The sequence below is a fragment of the Muscardinus avellanarius genome (assembly GCF_963383645.1).
Source record: "Muscardinus avellanarius genome assembly, chromosome: 15".
NCBI lineage: Eukaryota > Metazoa > Chordata > Mammalia > Rodentia > Gliridae > Muscardinus > Muscardinus avellanarius.
Window position 1 is genome coordinate 83981212 of NC_137801.1, and position 17121 is coordinate 83998332.

General features: G+C 45.2%; 1 protein-coding gene across 1 annotated transcript in view; it reads right to left on the reverse strand.

Moving 5' to 3' along the window:
* Nucleotides 1–574: 574 nt before the first annotated feature.
* IL1RL2 (interleukin 1 receptor like 2) overlaps nt 575–17121 on the reverse strand; it is a gene marked incomplete at both ends in the record, with an annotated part of 38196 nt that continues 21649 nt past the window's right edge. The window contains 5 exon segments of the mRNA XM_080711423.1: nt 575–936; nt 3398–3553; nt 10161–10304; nt 14423–14559; nt 15349–15478. Of these exon segments, the coding sequence (XP_080567549.1) occupies nt 575–936; nt 3398–3553; nt 10161–10304; nt 14423–14559; nt 15349–15478 (929 nt within the window).

Sequence of the window (17121 nt, forward strand, 5' to 3'; positions counted from 1 at the left end):
TCTGTTTCAAAATAAAGAATAAAATATTGGGCTGGAAGTGTAGCTCGGAGGTAGAATGCGCCTGGGTTCCATCCCCAGTACCGGGGATTCAGACACAGCAAACACTGCCCAGAGAACCAGAGCCCTGTCACGCTTGACAGTATAGACAAAATGCTGGTTCTTGACAGCACCTCCGGCTGCCCTCCTGTCCTCTCCAGACTGTCCCACCTCAGACACTGAGGGCCAAACTTTCTGACATCTGTCCCAGCCAGGAACCCTCCACCTCCCATTCCCCAGGAGCCCAGAGTTACTAGTTCCAGAGAGTTCTCATGAGTAGCCTGGAGCCATTAAATTATGGGGCTTTCTGAAGAGGCGATGTCTTTCCCTAAAGAAGTTCCAAGCACAACAGATTAACAACGATACACGCAAGTCCTCTTGCAAATACAGAACAGCAAGCTTCTGTCCAGGCAGACAGCCCCAGGGAAACGTGTCCCCGTCCAGCTGTGAGCTGCCACTCAATGCAATCTTCCCATGGCGGGTGATGGCTCCTCACTGTGGTGATGGCCACTCCGGCCTCCACCTCTGGGCTCGATTGTCACAAGCCGTGTGCACCTGGACTGGGAGATGGTGGGTACTTTTTGCGCGGCATGTGATATCTAACTTTCTTCCAAAACCTGGTCTTTGCACACTGCGACTGCTCCGTGAAGTCCCCGCTCCAGCGGATGGCCCCGTGCTTCTGCCTGATGTACTGAATGGACTCCGGCATGGTGCTATAGTCCTCGATTTTGTCCAGCTCAATTAAAATGACCTTCATCCCTTCCTGGATGAGGGCATTGTAGACCGCGATCTGTTCTTCCGACATGGTCTTGAACAGGCCGGAGCTCGGGGACTCCGGGACCACAATGAGGATCAGCCTCCGGCACAGCTGGATGTTCTCGTCGATGACGCTGGCCACCGCTGGAAACGCAGAACAGAGGTGCTGAGGATCCCACGATTAAAACAGCCTGGGTGGCCAGGCTCCACAGAACAGAAGTGGACACTGAGAAGATAATATGGACTTTAAACCCAGCCTAACTTGGGAATGGACCAACACACGAGTTGTTGTTGCTTTGTTTTGTTTTGTTTTGTTTTGTTCTAGTACTAGGGATTGAACCCAGGGGCATTTTACCTCTGAGCTACATTCCCAGCCCTGTTTTTTTCCTTTCTTTCTTTCTTTCTTTCTTTCTTTCTTTCTTTCTTTCTTTCTTTCTTTCTGTCTGTCTTTCTTTCTTCTTTCTTTCTTTCTCCTTCCTTCCTTCCTTCCTTCCTTCCTTCCTTCCTTTCTTTCTTTCTCTCATTCTCTCTTTCTCACTTTCTTTGGTACCAGGAATGGAACCCAGGAGCTTTCTACCTCTGAGCTAAACTCCCAGACCCATTTTTTTCTCTTCTGTTTTGACACAGGGTCTCACTAATTTGCAGAGGGCCTCACTGAGGAGCTGAGGCTAGCTAAGAACCACAATTCTTCCGTCTCAGCCTCCCCAGGCCTATTTTATATTCTTTATTTTTGAAACAAGATCTCACTAAGTTGCAGAGGGCCTCACTAAGTAGCTGAGGCTGGCCAAGAACCTGCAATCCTCTGGTCTCAGCTTCCCAAATGCTGGGATTACAAGCCTGTGCCACGGCACCTGGCGTAACATACATTTTTTTTTAACGCTGATCACCTCCTCCCTGAAGTCTGCCCGGCTTTTTCTAAAGAATTGAAATTCTTTTTGGCATGGAAGCCAAGAACCCACAGAAGTTATCATCCTGTTCATGACAAAATGACCAGAGCTTACATAACTAATTTAGAAACCACATCACCTATCTTGATGATTTTGGAGGAAGGGGAGAGAGGGTTCCCTTTTGGGTCTGCAGAGGGTCGAGTACAAGAACAGATGAGACTCCCCTCCCCCACCGAGGACAAGCTTCTTTTTCCGTTTGGTTTCTTTTTCATTTCATAGTGCCTAGACCAGCATCTACACACTGGAGATGCTCAATACACAGCTGTTGAATAAATAGTGTAAGAGAATGCTTGTTTTAGAAGTCAACCTTTCTGTTGCACAGGCTTCAAAGAAAGAGAAGGAAGAAGTTGGTGGGAACTTCTGTGCTGTCTCCTGCGAGCTCAGCTCCATAGGGGGCCTTCTCAGCTTGGTTCTCTAAGCTGAGTCAGGGAAACCTTCTTAAAAGTTGAGACAAGTAAGGTTCAGAGATGTTGAATGCACCGTCCAAGGCCACGTGGCTATTAAAATGGGAGAAGTAAACTTAAAAATCTCCCATTTTATGCCCATATTAGAAAATTGCTTTGGTATTAATTTCTAAAATGTAAAAAGTAGTCAGGGCCTGGGTGCTGCGCAGGCACTCGGGCAGGGAGGGGCGGCATCTGTTATAATGCAGAGTTCCTCTCTCTCTCTGCCCTTCCTTTGAATGATTAACCTATAGTAAAGCCATGGGGTCAGTTGAAGCCTTTAGCCCTAAAACTAGACAGAGCCAATTAGTGCCTCTGTCTCCCTCCTCTCCTCTGTGACCTGGCCTGGGTGTAGGAAAGGTAAACTCCACCTGCTGCTTTGAAGCACCCCTAGTTGATGAGCAACCAATACTGCCCAATACAATAGAGGCAAAGGCCAGGTAGATTCTTGACCCCTGCACTTAGTAAGGGCACTGTCCGGAGACAAAGAGGCATTACCTGCCTAAGGAATAAGTTACTAGCCCATTGCCTTGGTAATGCTAATAAGAAGACACCACGAAAAATAAGGGCTGAAGTCCCAGAAAGGGTCAGAGTTTCATTTCCAGGCTCTCCAGCGTGCGTGCCAGCATGTTGCTTTTTCTTTTTCTTCTCTATTTCCTACTGATTTTGTAATAAAGATTTGCTAAAGCTACACCGAGTTGCCTATTAGTTTTAATTTTTCTATTCATCAGACTTTAGTTGAATAAGAAAAAGAGCCCTTGGCATCATTTAAACTGTAACACCATTTTATTTAAGTAGGGAAATAGTTGAGTTTTAGAAATCAGCTTTAAACACTGACTCGATGAACAGATTTCAATTGGTGGGAACCTCCGTAGTCTCAGTGACCATGCGTCTCCTTCTGGGATCTGGGTCAAAATTATGTCACTGGCTACCTGCTCACGTCAAGGTGTCAGCTCATCATTACTGTACAGGGAGACTTTCATAATTGCAGTCAGGAATCTCAGCCACTGCACCATAGCAATGAAGGGCCAAAGAAGAAAGCCTGCCTGCCCTCCTGAGCTTAGGGACAAATTTTGGTCATGGGCTCTCAGAGGACAATGCCGCCATTTGTAATGCGGGTGACGCCATTTGTAATGCAGGTGACAGGTTACAAAGAAAGGGAGAGAGAGGCCCCTGTCTTTTATTTGCACCTATTGATTCCTTACTTAAACTCACCTTGCCCAGGGAATTCATCTCGGCCAAATATAAACAGCTTGTATCTGCACTGCCTCTCCAGCACCTCAGGCAGGAGTTTTAGCACCAGAGTGTCCACGTTCTGACTGTGACTTTGAAGCTTGGGGTATAAGACGTAGGCATCATACAGCTTCCCATCTGAAGCAGAAACGGGACAGGCTTGTGGAAAGATGGCGACAAGAACCCCCTCATGAGAGCAAAACGATGCCCCTTTGGCCTGAGCACAATGACTTCTGTGTGTTCAGCCAGCTGACCTGACACACGGTGCTGCCAGGTCCCATACTCACAACCCACCCGTGAGAAACACCATCCCGTCCCCACTGAGAATGCAGCTGAGACAGGGCAGGTGGCATTGCTCTCGAAATTCCTAACTCCATCCCCGGTCTTGATTCTAAGGCACGCTGCCTACACCCAGCTGAAAATGGGACGTCAGAGCTTGAGATTCCTCCCAAGTTCCCCTTGGTGGGCACCGTCTTCCTGCACCAGGCAAAATGGGTCCAATTCCTCCTAGTTTAGACCCACCAGTAAATTCTGTCATTGCAATTGTGCAAAGCGAGTTTCTGAGTAGGTGCCACGAATCTGCCATGCGGTGCTGGGAAGTCCGACCCGACAGCATGCGTGTGCTGCTGTGGTCAGAAGGAGCAAGTGTTTGCTGAGCAGCCTTAAGAAGGGTCACGGTGCTCGCCAGTGCAAAGGTGGACACGGTGCATGGCCCAACTGGACAGACCATTCCAGGCAGAAATAAAACCAACCAAGCCGGGCGTGGTGGCACACGCTTGTAATCCCCGTGCTTGGGAGGCGGAGACAGGAGGATGGCACAGGTTCGAAGCCAGCCTCGCTGGTTTAAGAGACCCTGTTTCCAAATTAAAAAAAAAAAATTAGCCGGGCGCGGTGGGCACGCTTGTAATCCCCGCGCTTGGGAGGCAGAGACAGGAGGATCGCGCAGGTTCGAAGCCAGCCACGCGCGCTGGCTTAGGAGACCCTGTTTCCAAATAAAAATGTAAAAATAGGTCTGGGAGTGTAGCCCGGAGGTAGAAGGACTTCCAGGAACCCCAGTACCACCAAAAATAAATAAATAAATAAATAAATAAATAAATAAATAAATAATAAAACCAAGACATAGCAAAGTGAGCAGAAGAGAGAGAGAAAAAGGAAATTCCCCATCTTCTGGAGTTGTTGGAAGAAAAATCACAAAGGACATGCAACAGCTCCTAGATTTGAAAAGGCAGGGAGGGTTTTTAAAAAAGATAAGTAAGTCTAAGTCTAAGAGTAAATGGCAGGAAAAGGAGTCACTTAAGAGGAGTCTGCCAGGCAGCATGGCACAGAACTGTAATCACAGTATTCGGAGGCTGAGATAGGAGGATCACAAGTTTGAAGCCAGCTTCAGCAACTTGGAGAGACCCTGTTTCAAAATATAAAAGTAAAAACAGGGCTGAAGGTATAGCTCAGAGGTAGAAGCGCCTGGTTTAATCCCAAAACCACCATATCTCTCTCTCTCTCTCTCTCTCTCTCTCTCTCTCTCTCTCTCTCTCTCTCTCACACACACACACACACACACACACACACACACACACACACACACGAATGTAGAAAAGAGAGTGGTCTCGTCCTATTCAGGAGTCCCAGGAATGAGTAGGCAGCTTCCACAAGGCAGACAGAAGGTTGTGAGTGGAAAGAGAAGGGGCTATGCCTAGCTGGGGGCATTGTCCTGGAAAACATGGTTTCATTCTTCACGCTCTTAGGAAATTCAAAGCCAACCTAATGGGTACCAGGAGGACAGGCTGTCCTTTTCTTTTTCATTTTCATGAGTGTTTGAAGAACGGCCTTAGAATGCCAGGAGTGGTGGTGCACACTTGTACTCCTAGTATTCAGGAGGCTGAGACAGGAGGACCACAGTTCATAGCCAGCCTCAGCTACTTAGTGAGGTCCTTTGCAACTGAGACCCTGTTTCAAAATAAAGAATAAAAAATAGGGCTGGGGCTGTTGCTCTGAGGTAGAATCCCCCTGGGTTCCATCTCAGTACCCACCAAAAAAAACCAGACTTAGAGAAAGTAGTGGTTCTAAAATTTAGAAGAGGAAGCAAGAGCTTGCATTCTTCTAGGCTTTGTTTAAATAACAGTAGTTAAGGGTGGCCTTTCCTTATTGTGCCAGTTCTCACACCAACCACTGCACACTTTCAGGTCTCTGCTCCCCACTTGTGGCCATCCTGTGGAGAACAGCAATGCACACACACACACACACACACACACACACACACACACCCAAGCACACACCTGCGGTCATGCACACACATGCAAATGCACGTGCACACGTACATACACACATACTCATGCATGATTATACATGCAATTGTGCATGTGCTTGCATGTGCAAACACACATACTCTTTTCCATTTTGCAACCCCCTGCTATAAAAGGAAGCTATGTGATAGTGGGGACATTGGCTCCCTGCTGTATATCAGTACCCAAAGCAGGACCCAGAACAGAGGAGGTCTCAATTGAAAGCTCTTTGTCAACAGCAGAAAATAGCTCATACAATCGCCTTTGCTTTAGCTTTTGAAAGGAAATATGCCTTTAAAAACTATGATACCTGTAATCACAGTACTTGGGAGGCTGAGACAAGAGGGTCACAGGTTCAAGGCCAGACTCAGCCTTATCAAGACCCTCAACAACTTAGTGAGATCTTGTTTCAAATGAAAAAAAAAAATTGGAGGTATAGCTCAGACGTAGAATACTCTTGGGTTGAATCCCCAGTACCAAAGCAAAAACAAACAAACCAAATTGTCACTAACTCTACCACCAGCGTGTCTTACCAATCTATCCTACGTTCATTGGATCTGTTTGGTTTGTTTCTAGTTTGTCTGTTCTACCTGCATATACTCCGTTTGGAATAAAAGGAGTCATGTAAGAATTCCTGGAGTACATGTGGAAACTGATCGTTTTGTTCTTGTACACACATGCCCACCAGATGGAGAAGCTGGAAAGTACTCATAACTTGATAATGAATACACAGAATTCTCTGACTCCAGACAGGCCTGTGAGTGACTTTGAAAATGGCGAGATATATCTGCCTAAGTATCCACAGCATTACAAAACTTGACTAACCTAACTGGAAGTGACACATCCCAAGAAGGACATCATTCCTTCCCTTCCTCATTCATTATCTATCATCCTATTTCTCTCTGTCACCAGATAACTCAGAAAACGTCCTTGAGAGAAACAGGATCGGAATTCATCTCAGTCTTGTCACCAGCTCATTTGGAAAGCCAACACTCAAAGGGTCCTTGGTCCTTTTCATAGATGGAGGAATGGAAAACTTAATTGCAAAGCACACACATACTTACCAGAATTTATCTAAAAAAATAATTTAAAAAAGAGGGCTCTGGCTGCCTGTCAGCTCCCGGCTCTGAATCCTCAGCCCACAGGTTCTGCAGAATTTGTGCTGCAGCCTGGTCTCGGCAGAGGGTGGGGCCCTGTTCTGCTCCCTCTGCTGAGGGTGAGTCACTAATTCTTTTTTCTCTTCCTACTAAGCTCTGCCTCGCGCACAGGCAGCTTTACTATGCACTGTGCACAAGAGAAATAAGTCAAAGCCACAGTCAGGCTCCTGAGAGTCACGGTGAGTCAGAGAGGGACAGATGCCCAGGGCCCAGGGAGTCAGAGCTTCCAGAAAGGCTGTGTAAAGCAATGGCACTCCTTTGTTGGTCAAAAGCAGAAAGCAGCTGAGCCACACACATCTGTGTCAGAGGGAATAAGTGGACTGGATCCTCTTTTCCAATAGGACAGCCATGGGGGGCTTGGACGGGGCAACCTCTGCACTGATCACAGCCCAAAACAGAAACACAGAGGTCAGCCAGACTATCGGCAGGACTGGGGGCACGAGTCCTGTCAGATGTACAAGCTCCGGTTCCCACAGGGGCATTTCCTCAGCATCCAGGAATTTGGTGTTTTCTACATAGCTCAATGGTTATCAATGTTTGTGGTTGTGGTTGTGCTTTTGTTGTTGTTTGGTTCTTTGGGTGCTGGGGACTGAACCTGGGGTCTTATGCATACACCCTACCACTGAATTGTACCCCTGACTCATTAACTTTTAACTTACAATACAATCCACCTTAGGAAATTTATATAATTTTTAATCAAATATGTGGACAGTGGCTTGTGCCAAAGCACTGTTTCTTTCTTTTTTGTGTTGCTGGGGATTGAACTCGGAAATATTTTACCTCAGAGCTATACCCCCAGCCCTGTTTTATGTTTTATTTTGAAACAGGGCCTCACTAAGTAGCTGAGACTGGCTACAAACCTGTCATCTTCCTGCCTCAGCCTCCCAAGTACTGGGATTATAAGCACGGGCCACACACCTTTTATATACAAAGCAGGCACTCAGAGTAGATGATGCTCTTCTCTGTGTTAGCTACTCATCAGCTTTTGGACACTGGTTTCCCTAGCATGCACACACACGCGCGCGCGCGCACACACACACACACACACACACACACACACACTTCCCTGCTCTGAACAGTACTGCAAGGTTCTGAACTTGAAAAGTATAAATTTGTACTTCTTCACACATGCCAGTTGTGTGGATTTCTTTTGTCCACTTTACCTAATTTTTTCCTTGCAAATATGAGACATTAAAAAAGATTTATTGCTGTTTTTTTCCTCAAGGCCTTAGTAGATCACATTCATTCAAGGACCAAAAAAATAAGCAAAAAATGTCGCTATCACAATGGTTAAAAAAATACCTGTCCTTCAGAGGTTCAAGATCGATCCTTCCTTCATTTTTTTGGCATTTCTGTGTCAAATAGTGCTGTCAGGAAATGTCCACCATGGATTAAGACTCCAGAGCAAATCAGCAAAGGACAGCTTGTTTTGGCTTCAAGGTTAGCAACAGAGTGTCCTGTGCCCCAGGCCCCTAGCAGATGCCTCCCTGAACCTTGGTCGGGTGCCCTCGCAGTACTGGGCCAGGTAGGAACAACACCCTTCTCTCCCTCTCTCCTCTTTTCTTCCAGCTTGCTTTCCTAGTTCCTTCCCTTCCTTTCTTCTTTCTTTTTTTTTTATCTTACCCCCTCTCTCTCTCTTTTTCTTCTTGATGGGGTTTGTGCCAGTATTGGAAAATTGCTTTGGTATTATTTTTAAAATGCAAAAAGTAGCCAGGGCCTGGGTGCTGTGCCCCGACTATTAATTACCAATTACATAAAAAAGCTGTAGCCCAGGGCCTTCATATTTAAAGACAAGTTTACATAATAAATAACTTCTAACAGGCTAAAACTCCCCCAAGACATGGGAGGATGGTACAGGTCTTCCTCAAAGAGGGCATATATCATGTGACCCCTGACTTTGGTAACCAAGTAACACATCTTGGTCATAACAAAGGCTTGCACCAGAGATAATGCATGAGCCCACACCTATATCAGGAACAATAGAAAGACTATCTATTGGTCAAGTAGGATGGGAGATAGTGAATCCTCAAAATCATACCAAAAGGCTTGCACCGGAGATAATGGGCAGGCCCACACCTGCATCAGGTCTGGGGCAGATACAAAGACTATTGGTTAAGCAGGATGAGAGATAATGAATCCTTATAAAAACTGTTCTGTGTTCAAAACCTCCAGTGTGTTGTTTTCAAGGCACTCCACGGTGCCCCTCTCTCTGACGCAGTGCTTTATTGTTCTGTCCCTTCTTCCGACCTTTGTAATAATAAAATTGCTTAAGCTTGCAGCAGTATAGTTCTGGCTATTTTTTTCTAAAGTAGCTAAGAACAAGAACCCACATCTCCATCTCACACCATTACAGTTTTGGCGCCCAATGGTGGAGCTCTGTTACACTTCTCTCCCCCTTCCCCTTCCTTAGTTCCTTTCTCCCTTCCTTTCTCCTTCCTTTCTTTCTTTTTCCCTTCCTCTCTTCCTCCCTCCATACCTTTTTACCTTCCTTCTTAAGCAATAAATAGAAGGAAATTTAATATCCTTCTAATTTCACGCAGGGAATACATGGAAAATTCATATTCAAACTCAGGTCCATCCCTCTCACACTTTGGGAGTTGGAGATTTAAATCCTTCCAGGCATCAAGGATGGAACCCAGGGAGACTGCCACTGCACAGCTTCCCCGTCTCTGTCACACAGACTTGCCTCCTGTGGCGCTGTGCTGAGGACACGTCGGGCTGGACTCTGCACTGAAGACGTATTCCTCTTTTGAGGACAGGAAGGAAGATGAGAGCCTTCCTCACAAGGTTACAGACGGATCCAGATGATGACCTGCTACCCACTGGCAAAGACCGTCTTGAGCATTATTAGGCCATAAATCTACCTAGCAATGCTGGTGACTGTAGAAAAATTATTGCTCTGAAATCCCAAAAGTTCTAGAGAGTTCTAAATTGGCAAAGAACATGAAAGCCAAGTTTTTGAAATATGACAAAATAAATTTAAAATGATTATACAAGCTGGGGTAGTGATGCACACCTGTAATCCCAGTACTTGGGAGACTGAGACAGGAGAATCACAGGTTCGAGGGCAGGCTCAGCAACGTAGCGAGGCCCTCAGGAACTTAGTGAGACCCTGTTTCAAAATAAAAGATAAAATAAGGCTGGGAGTGCAGCTGGGTTTGTACTGGTTCAATCCCCAGTAACAAAGCACAGTAAATAAATCAGTGAGTGAATAAATGAATAAATGAATGAATAAGTAAATAATAAAATAGTTATATAAACAAATAAGTACTAATTTTGGAGACTTTTTGAGAGGATACACACGCTTACCTTCTACAGCCCCAGCAGAACGAAAGGCACTCCTATACCAAAGTACAATGTCGATCTTGAAATGATTGTAGATGCTCAGGACAGATGCGACCAAAACTGTCACAGCAATGAGTCCTCCTATCAGGTAAACTCGAAAATCTGGAGCTATAAAAAAATAATGACAGGAAAAAAAATAACAGTAGTACAAAGTCAATGATAACATTTACTCAGAAAGATGGCATGGTAAATTACAAGAGGAAATGTACTAGGTACCACTAAGCAATGGTAGAAACAGTTTACTTCCAAATGCACATGTCCAGTTTCTACTTGGCCAACAGAAGACCCCTTCCCCAGAGATGGGGCCTGAGTGTGTTTATTTGGAATATTCTCCAAGACATTGTGTTGCACATTTCTTGGTTCATCCCTGTTACACTCAAAACTGAGCAGCAGAACTCCTGTTGTCAAAGTGAGATGGTGGAATAGAAGAAATAAAATGTTAGGTAGAAAGGAGACCCATTGGGAAGGAAAGGAAGATAAGGTTTTAAAATCTGAAATCTTCAGTTAACAGAGCTTGGCTATTCTTAAGAAGGCAAGCCCACATTTTTTAATTAAAAAAGGATAGATCAGGAAATTCTGGAGGTATTCAAACCTGAGAGCTTTACCCTTTGTCAAAGTTCTGTTCCCCTCCAAGGAGATCCCCAAAAGTCATACTTTTTGTTAACAGAGCCCCACACCTACAGGTGCATCTCCTCAAAGATGAAGCAGAAAGCTTCAAAGAAGGAGCCTGCCATCCCACGTGACCTGGCCACCTCCTCTCCAGTAAGCCCTATAAGAAAGGAGAGCTCTGAGCAGCTCTGGACCATTGGGGGCCATTTTGGGCCATTTTGAGCAGCTTGTGTATGCTCTGGGCCGTGTTTTGAGTTCTTGGCCTCTCTCCTCTGGCTGCTCTTGCACTCTTTTAAGATGCCCGCATCTCCCTTGAACAAGTATCCCTACTTTGCTTAAATTAAAACCTCTGCCTTTATCTCTGACCGGCGCGTGTTGAAATGCTTTCGCTGCGGAAGCCAAGAACCCACAGAAGTAATCACGCTGGTCATGACAAGAAGAAAGTTGCCTCCCTGGAAACCACCTCTGCTGGCACTGCATGCCTTGCTAGAAACCAAACCGAGGATCCCTAGGGGCCCGCAGAGGGCGCTGGGCTCTGAAAGGGTGTTCCCATCCTTAGTTTGCTGAACAAACTCCAGAGCAACCATGAAGCCAGGCAGTGGGCAGGACTGGACTGAGGAGCAGAACCAGTTCCTCTGGAACTCCAAGTCCCCGGAAACACGCTCCCACACATCCCAGAAGAGGAACGGCACAGCCTTCCCCTTGCCACAGCCCAAACCCAGGCCACCAAAGCAGGAGTTGAGGAAGGAGGGAATTGGAAAAGAGGAACTAGGGGAGAGGAAGAGAAATCCTCCTGGTTCCTAGAACCCACCTCAGAAACCACTTCCTTCATCAGCCCAGACCTGGTCCTACCATCCTAGCTCCACCATGGGGCAGGGGAGGAGAGGAGGAAGAGGTGATTCTTTGTTCTGAGCCCCTGGAGGGCTTTCATTTTTAAAAACATTTATAAAAGAGCTTATCAAAATCTGCCATGGGCTATATACCCTGTTGTAAACATCTTGAAACCCAAGACTTCCTGTTTACTCCGTGTATGTCTTTGATAAGGTAAAGCAGGATAACAAAAGCACCTTTGGAGTCAGGCATGGTGGCACAAGCCTGTCATTCTAGTACTTGGGCGGCTGAGTGACGAGGACCACAGGTTTGAGAACAGTCTCGGCAACTTAGTGAGGCCTTCAACAACTTAGTGAGATCCTGTCTTAAAATAAAATAAAAAAAAATAAGCCGGGCGTGGTGGCGCACACTTGTATTCCCCGCGCTTGGGAGGCCGAGACAGCAGGATTGTGCAGGTTCAAAGCCAGCCTCGGCTACTTAGTGAGGCTCTCAGCAACTTAGTGAGACCCTGTTTCCAAATAAAATATAAAAAATGTCTGGGAGTATAGCCCGGAGGTAGAAAGCCTCTGGGTTCCACCCCCAGTACCACCAAAAACAAAACAAAACAAACAAACAAAAATAAATAAATAAGACTGGGGGAGGAGCTCAGAGTTAGAATGCCAGTAACTTCAATTTCCAGTAGAAAGAGAGAAAGAAAGGGAGGGAGGAAAGGAGAGAAAGAGAGAGAGAGGAAGGAAGGAAGGAAGGAAGGAAGGAAGGAAGGAAGGAAGGAAGGAGAAAGACAGAGGCAGACATATATATATTTGGCGCCATCCCCTCCAGAAAAACCACTTGTTGGATGCTTACCCCCCACCCCATATCAATGCACCGATTAAGTCCCAGGGCAGCCAGATAGAACCGCTCCACACACTGGTGCCATATCTGATCCTGATTCTGATTCTAAGCTCTGGCTTTTAGCCAGAAGATGGATCCTTCACCCATCCTTCCTCTTCTCTGCCAGCTCTTATCACTCCTTCTTAGATCAACAAGGCCATTTCTTCCTTAGAGAACCCATTAAGGGTTCAGGGGTGAGCTGGTGGTTATTTCAGAGATCTGGATATTTCAAAAAGTCACAGTAGAAAGACTGTCCACAGTACTTATGAGATTCAAAGAGTCCCTGCAAGGAGACAGAAATGATGCTCTAAAATTCTTGAGTTCATCAGTCACTACATTCAGGAATGTCGATATTCTCTGCTCTGAAAATGCACTAAAAGAATATGACACTGACTAGAATCGGGACATTAAACAAGTCCAAAGGGGATTTTAAAATGGGGGAGTTTTAGCTGGGTGTGGTAGCACATGCTTGTAATCCCAGGGCCTGGTAGGCTGAGACAGGAGGATTGCACAAGTTCGAAGTCAAATTAAGCTATTGAGCGAGGCTCTCAGCAACTTAGTGAGACCTTGTTTCCAAAAAAGTATAACATAGGTCTGGGAGTATAGCCCAGAGGTAGAAAATCCCCTGGGTTCCACAACCAGTACCATAAATAAATAAATAAATAAATAAATAAATAAATAAATAAATAAATAAAATGGGGGAGTTTAAAATGAAAACAAATTGGAAACTCACGGAACAAATGGAAAACTCGCCATCGACATACCAGATGCCCCGATAAGCATGGTCTTGTCACTCAAGTCCACACAGCTACCATCAGCCTTCCTTCCCCCGAGATGGCCGATGAGGACAAGTGATTGGAAGAAGTTTCAGGAAGGGAACAGCCCATCTAAACAACTCTCCAGTGATCATGTTTTGGACAAACCGAGAACCAGATCCACAGGTGTCCGTGGCAAAAATAGGGAAGTCAAATGGAAAAGTTCTCACCTTGATTTTCCCTGAAGTGCACCAAGGAGAAGCCTGAATTTCACAGGGTGAGCGTCCTAAGACTCAAGGAAAACAAACCAAAGTGCATGCGACCAAAAATACACTGCACATGCATTGTGTGGTGAGTGTTGGTAGGGACAAAGATAAATTTTGTAGGCACTAGCTTTTTTTTTTTTTTTTTTTTTTCAGTACTTGGGGATTGAACCCAGGGGCATTCTACTTCTAAGCTATACCCCCCAGCCCTATTTTTATTCTTTATTGTGAAACGGGGTCTCACTAAGTTGTGGAGGGCCTAACTAAGTAGCTGAGGCTGGCTGCAAGCCTGTGATCCTCCTGTCTCGGACTCCCAATACCTGCACGTTCCCCATCAATTTAAACTGTAACAGAAGGACTCCCAATGTTCCTCAAGGACAAGAGGAGAAGCTGATTGTAGGATGCCCTGGAGATTCTGTGAGACCTGAGGTGGTTACAGCACAATTCTGCTTCAACCTATAAGTTTGGTTTCATTTCTTAGTAACCTAGCCTGACGCTGGCCAGTGTAGATTCCGATGTCACGATTCACTTATCAGTATAGACAAATGCTACCTGGAAGTAGCATTGAAGGATGTGAAGGATTCTGAGGACAAGTCTGGGCACAGAGGAACTCATGCTGCAACCTGTTAACACCTATTAGTTATGCAGAAGGAGGGACCCTTTGTTCTCTTCGGTTTAGGCAGATTAAGAAGCTCGTGCCACTGGGACATGGTGGCTCAAGCTTGTCATCCCATAAAGAAGAAGAAAAATGGCTCCCACTGCACCTGATGGTTCTCCACTATTTAATACTACCCTGTTCAGTCACGCAGCGCCTAGGAAGCCACTTCTCTTCCCTGTGCATTTCCTGACCATCGCTTTGAACATTCTGAAGAGTCTGCAACACACCGGACATTACCTGGGAGCGTTAACACAATGTATGCAGCCGACACCCCAGCATGACATGTGAAAGGCAGCCCATAGTCTTCCATCTTGACTTCTAAGAAGGTTAGGTTTACTGTGTAAAAAATGTGCTCCTTAAAAGAAACATTGGTTCTATGAAAGAAAAGAACCAATCATTAGCATGAGTCATATGTACCCAACATAATAACTGATCATTTCTGTTCTGGAGACAAAATGTTTTTTTTTGTTTTGTTTTGTTTTGGAGAAGACTTTGGATCATCATTTTACCCTGAGAATATGTCATTGGGTGGCCCCACGAGATGTGTAAACGGTGGAGTCCCAAAGCCACATTTTCTTCTGGACAGCGACAAGGAAGTATGTCTCTGTTAACTCTGGAAACCAACTCCAGCCCTAACACGCCTTTCCCAGCTCCCCTCTGCATAGCCTAACTCAGCTGCACTGTAAGGCCCAACACCAGTTTTTCTACTGCTTAATTTCATTAGTCCTGTTCTCCACCACTCAAATTATACCACCATAAATTGAGTTAACACTAATCAATTCACTAAGACCTATCTCTTTCTCCCTAAGAGTCCCTGCATCGGTGCTTGCCTTGCAACTCAAACCTCGAAGACCTAGGGTTCATGATATAATTGAGTGGCAATGGACCAGTTTTCAGTAAGGGTTGAGGGAAAGGGATGCTCCTTCTCGGAGTCATATTTTATGTTCTGCTACATGCCCTTGATTAGGTTGGACCCGTTGACCACATGAACCTGTCACATTTCTCTGAACCAGCTATAGGCAAAGATCTTCTAAAGAGAAAACCAAGAGGAGCGGGTGGGAGGTGGTGGGGAACTACCTAGAAAAAGCAGTGGTAGCACCGGATTAGTACAGAGGGAGACATTCTCGCTACCCTTCAGAGCAGCCCCAGGACCAGGCACCTACTCGATTCCTTCTCTGATGCGCTTGGACTCGCTGTAGTAGTTATCCACCAAAGTGTTATTGACTCTCCAGCATCGCAGATTTGTGTTTTCCTTGTTATCAGTTATATTGCAGTCCACAATAAGGGTGGAGCCTGTAACAATCGGATTTGTAAATATTAAATGAATTTTCCACAAAGTTTTAATTATCCAAATTGGTTAACACCTGACTAACAAATAAGTAAATATACCTTGCTTTTGAGCCTTGACGGTCTTTGGAGGACCCAAATATCCCGCTGAATCAGTGTTAGTCTACTCTGCTCCCCTTCTGACAGAGATCATGACAATTGAGTGGCCTTCCAGGATACCTATTGTAAAATTATTTGCCTATGGGCCAAATGCCAACAGCTTCTGATAAGTGTTTTCTATATAACCTGCGGCACAGACACTACTACTTCTACTTCTGTTCTCAGTGGCATTTACAAAGAGCTTTATAGTTTACAGAGTATTGCATATGTATTTTGCGTCTCAGTGTTCATATATTGAGGTAATCTAATAAGGGAGAAAAGTGGAAATGCTATCTTCCCCATGGTACAGATGAGAAAATGGAAGTTCAGACAGATTAAGTGACTCACCCAAGGTCACACATAAATTTGAGAGTGGATGAGACATGAACTCTAGTGTGCCAGCTCCAAATACAGAAATGCTTCTACATCGATGAGCGTGACCTTCATGCCCTGGTTCCTCTTTTCCTTACCCTGCTCCACTCACATTCACATATTATATTTATTTATTTTGGTGGTACCGGGGATTGAAGCCAAGGACATTCTACCTCCAAGCTACAGTTCCAGCCCACCCCCCCTTTTTTAGAACTGGGTCTCACTAGGTTGCTGAGAATTTCACTATTACTGAGGATGTCCTCAAGCCTGTGATTCTTCTATCTCAGCTTCCCAAGTACTGGGCTTAGAGGCACGCACTACCACACCTGGCTCACACGGTATATTTAACAAATCTACATTTCCGCTTTACTTTGCCTCATATGTTTAATAAATCTTACTTCAAGTTGCAAGGCTAGTTCTTTATTTTAGGTAGCATTTTAAAAAGTACACTGTGAAATTCAACATGCTTCTAAGTACAAACTATAAAATAAACATCAAGTTATTGGATTATGATAAAGCAAATATTCAATACCACCTTCATTCCATCAAGAACATAGTGCATCTCCAGGGCTGCAGGAGCTTCCCGCGCAGACCACGCACCTGTCGTCTGCCTATTCATTCCTGAACTTGGACGTCTACATTTTGTTTGCGAGACTCATCCACCCTATTGCATGCAGCTATACCTCATCAGACAATGGAGTACACAGGTACTGATTCTTTCTTTCTTCTACCATTGTGATATTCACATTTGTGTTGTGTCTGGTATTTGTCTGGTGAGTCTAAGGTTTCTAGACACCCTCTTCTGCATGTAGCCTAGGACATGGGTGGACACATCATGTATACATGGCTTATATACATACTTCTTCACCATTAATATTGCTAGATCACAGATTATACATATCTTCAACTGCATAGGGCAGTGCCAAGCTGTTTTCTTGGTGGGGGAGGCTTACCAATTTACTCTTTCACTAGCCACGTAGAAGTGTTTGGTATATGGGAGATGGCTGATAGTGACCTTCAGCTATCCGAGAGAGAACAGATATTTGTCCACACAGAATTACAAACGGCAATTGTGTCTCAAGTGAAGACAGGCTTTTTGCCGCCTACTGGAATAATTAACAAAGCCAGAGAAAGCATCT